The sequence below is a fragment of the Arachis hypogaea genome, chromosome 3 (assembly GCF_003086295.3).
Source record: "Arachis hypogaea cultivar Tifrunner chromosome 3, arahy.Tifrunner.gnm2.J5K5, whole genome shotgun sequence".
NCBI lineage: Eukaryota > Viridiplantae > Streptophyta > Magnoliopsida > Fabales > Fabaceae > Arachis > Arachis hypogaea.
The window spans coordinates 44838683-44842338 of NC_092038.1; the positions used below are offsets into that span (position 1 = coordinate 44838683).

The window sequence follows — 3656 nt, forward strand, 5'->3', positions numbered from 1 at the left end:
ACAAAGACCAGGTTCAATTCCAGTGTCAATTCTCGCCAATTTGTCCGCCACTCTATTACATTTTCCTATGAATCATCGACTCATTCTCTTCTCCTTGCAACCTTCTCCCTCCGACTTCCCTTATGTAGCCTCTTTCAGTCCTTCGCCCTCCCTCAAAGCCTTGCTGCCCCATTGAAAATCTGGCGATGGCCAGAAATCTTAAACCAATTTGGTCTATGTATTGTCATAACTATCTAATGTGAAATTACACAAAGCTCATCCAACACTTGGAAGTGTCATCCGAATTTACACCGTGGAGTAGCGCTCCTTTGGGAAGTCGCTATGCCAATAACTCATCAAAGCACAATTATATCACAAATAAGGCCAAAATGTACACTTTGTAGTCTATCTTTAGCAACTCCTTTTCCCATTGTCCATCAAAAGTGAGAGCAAAAGCACCCTGGAGCATAAGTTACAAAAGGCAGATAATTTGTTATGAAAGCCAATGTAGCCACTAGAGACTGCTGCATGAGGCAGAATGGCAGATCAGAAATCTAATCAATCAATCAACCAATGCAGAATTATAGTAATTAACCATGAACGAAAATCAATATTATGTAAGCACAAATTAACCTTTCTGCACAAACAAATGTTAAATTGTACTAGGAACATAAATATACCAAATACAGACTGGTTTGGAACCCACAAACTAACTGTTAATGAAACAAACTATCCACGTAAGAAGTTCACAAGACCAAACTACCAAATACAGATGCCAAACACTAAGATGGCACAACAGAGAATGCCTAGGCAACTAACTAGTTAGTAGTCTAGCATGAAATAGCTATACAGCCAATGCAATAATGTATCAAGGCCGTGCTCTCTTGTTGCTGCAAGTGGGGCACTTGTACTGTTTAATGTGCTCAGCCCGAGCAGGCGTGATCTTCACGCACTTGCCATGGAACCACCTCTCGCATATGTCGCAGCAAATCCAAAACTCATCAGCTGCATAGAGCTCCCCACATGCACCACACAGGGTCTCCCCGTGCTCCTCCTCATCTTCCTCTGCACCCTCATCCTCTTCCTTTGCTTGCTTTGTTTGCTTGACCGATTCAGATCCTCGCTTTTATTCCAAAACGGACATGCATCCAAAAATGACAATAAGAGAACACAACACAATAAGTCAATAACTCTTTTACCAAATACGACAACAATGCTTTACTAGATTCCAAATAATGAATACGGCAAAAATGACATAAAACAAATGATTATAAAACTAGTATCATACAAGGACAAGTAACGGAAGTAAGATGTTTTTACCCCTTTTGAACTAGATTTTGATTTGCTGTTGGTGTGGTTTGAAACTGATGACTTTTCCTTCGACTGTTTCTTTGCAGTTCCAGTCACAACCTCAAAAATTGTTGGCAGATCATTAATCATAGTGAACAGACGTTTCCTGCATGAAGAATTACACATTTACATTTGATCAATTGTGATTATGGTTTTTTAATTCCACCAAATGTTCTAAAGTAAACTACTACATGTATAGGGCAACTAAATTAAGAAATTGTGACCTAAGAAACATAAGTTCTGAAGCAAAAGAAGACCACATGCATCCAAAAGCATGTACCCAGTTGAGGAAAACAGAGATGATAGGATATACCTGTCAGCTCTGTCAAAACCAAATCTTGCTCCAAAGTAGAAAGCCACTGCAATTAGCCACGCATCACTGTGAACTGCAACTAAAGTTAGCCAGTCCTTCTCTTGCATCCCATCCCTAGCAAAGTTTATGCCCAATGCAGGCTCGGGAAGTTCAGGAGGAACTTCTTCAGCGGGTAAATTAACTTCCCACTGTTCCGTGGGGTATCCATACAGACAGAGGTTCTCCTTATCTGATCAATTGGACAAAAATGTAATAAATAAGCATGAAACAACTTAAAAAAACAACACAGGATTCCAATCACTAGAAGCAACCAATGCCAGAGCATTAGACTTGTTTACTGAAAGCAGCAAAGTTGAAAAACACAACTTCCAATTCCAAACTCCACCAAGTTCCTATCATAGAACAGGACACTTCTACAGGATTTCAATAATACTGAATACAATTAAAATAAAAAGAAAAGCATGGGTTGTGACAACAAAGAACAACGTTGACAAACCTATAGATCCTAACTAAAATTGGACAAGGGATGTACAGCACATAAAACAAGAGTTTTTACAGCATAAAATCCTTTAAAATCACAACAAACATTAATACAATTTCTAAATAGAAGCTAGGATTGTACTATGGGAGGAGTCATTTAAAAAAACGCAAATTTACCATAGGTGGATGGAGGACCAAATTTGGAAAAACAATAACACAAAGCAGGAAAAACAAATTGCAATGATTCACTAAAGCAAAATCTAATTGGAAATTTAACAGAAAGGCCAAGGTTTAGGTCAGAACTCAGAAGTAACGGGTCTAGTTAAGTAAACAAGGCTCCGACATGCTAGTCAATTTGCTTCCAGTATCCATCAACAAAAAACAGTTTGATATTTCTGCTAATCAAAAAGTGAGTGACTAGTCGCATACTCAATAAGTTCATGCAATACACAACTACTCCATACCCAAAAAAACAAAGAAGATCTTTTTAACTTATCATTCACATTAGCAGAACAATGCAGTAAACAAGTAACCATAACAGAACAAATATGCATAAATCTTTCACAATATGAAACAAGAAAACACCGAATACACCGGGGGTAAAAATTAGACAGATATAATTGGATACTCAAGTTCTCAACAGAAGCAAATACCACAGAACAAAATACAAAAGTGGAGACAAAAGAAGGCATAAACCCTAACCTGGATCACACTGCCGGTAAAACTCCTCAACATCTGCAAAAATAAAAAACAACACTTATTATAATGCAAGAAAAGAAAAGAGAAAACAATTTCTTTCACGAAAACCCTAAATTTAAAATTTTTTTAAAAAATTGAGTGATGCACTACTTCACTATGATAATCGCAGTATAGAGAGAGACCAGTGGTGAGGGCTTTGATCATAGCAGCTCTGCGACCCTTGAAGTCGCGGAAAACTTCCTCAACGGTGCGAGGGTTGTAGTGTCCGCCACCATCCATCACTCCCTTTCTTACACCTTCACTAACCAAACCTCACACTCACTTTTTCTTTTGCTGTTTTTCTGCTGCTTCTTTCAAACAATGCAAAGGGGAGGACGAAGAACGAGGAGAAGAGTGAAACTGTGAAGTGAGAGAGGGTGAGGTTTTTGTTTTTGTGTATTTATAGAAGAGAGAGTGGAAGCAGTGCGAGATTTGGGATTTTGGAATTTGGAATTGCAGCACAAAAGAAAAAAGAGAGGGAACACTCCTCTTACTTGTGTGGCAAAAAAGGCAAATTTGGATGGACTCTCTTAGATATCCTCCTCTTCACTCTTCAGCCTTCACTTACCCCAACCTCAAAAGTCTCACACTTCACACTTATTATAAAACTGGTATTTATAGCTATTGTTAATTTTCCCTCAGTAAAACATAGGTATACTATTTAATATTTCTTATGAAAACAAAAGAAAAATTTAACAATATTAGGGGATAATTTATTAAATTTATAAAATTACTTATTAAATAATTATTATTTAATGTTTTTTCTCTAAGGTTCAAATTTTTCTGAATAATTAAA

The 3656-nt window shown here is 37.3% G+C and overlaps 1 protein-coding gene across 1 annotated transcript; it reads right to left on the reverse strand.

The window, feature by feature from the left end:
- Nucleotides 1-569: 569 nt before the first annotated feature.
- Nucleotides 570-3448, reverse strand: LOC112790482 (PHD finger protein ALFIN-LIKE 4). Its single transcript, XM_025832905.3, has 5 exons — nt 3004-3448; nt 2825-2857; nt 1643-1871; nt 1300-1435; nt 570-1102 (listed from the first exon to the last, which is right to left on the reverse strand). The coding sequence occupies exons 1-5, from the start codon at nt 3098-3100 to the stop codon at nt 848-850; spliced, it is 750 nt and encodes a 249-aa protein (XP_025688690.1). The 5' UTR covers nt 3101-3448; the 3' UTR covers nt 570-847.
- Nucleotides 3449-3656: the final 208 nt, after the last annotated feature.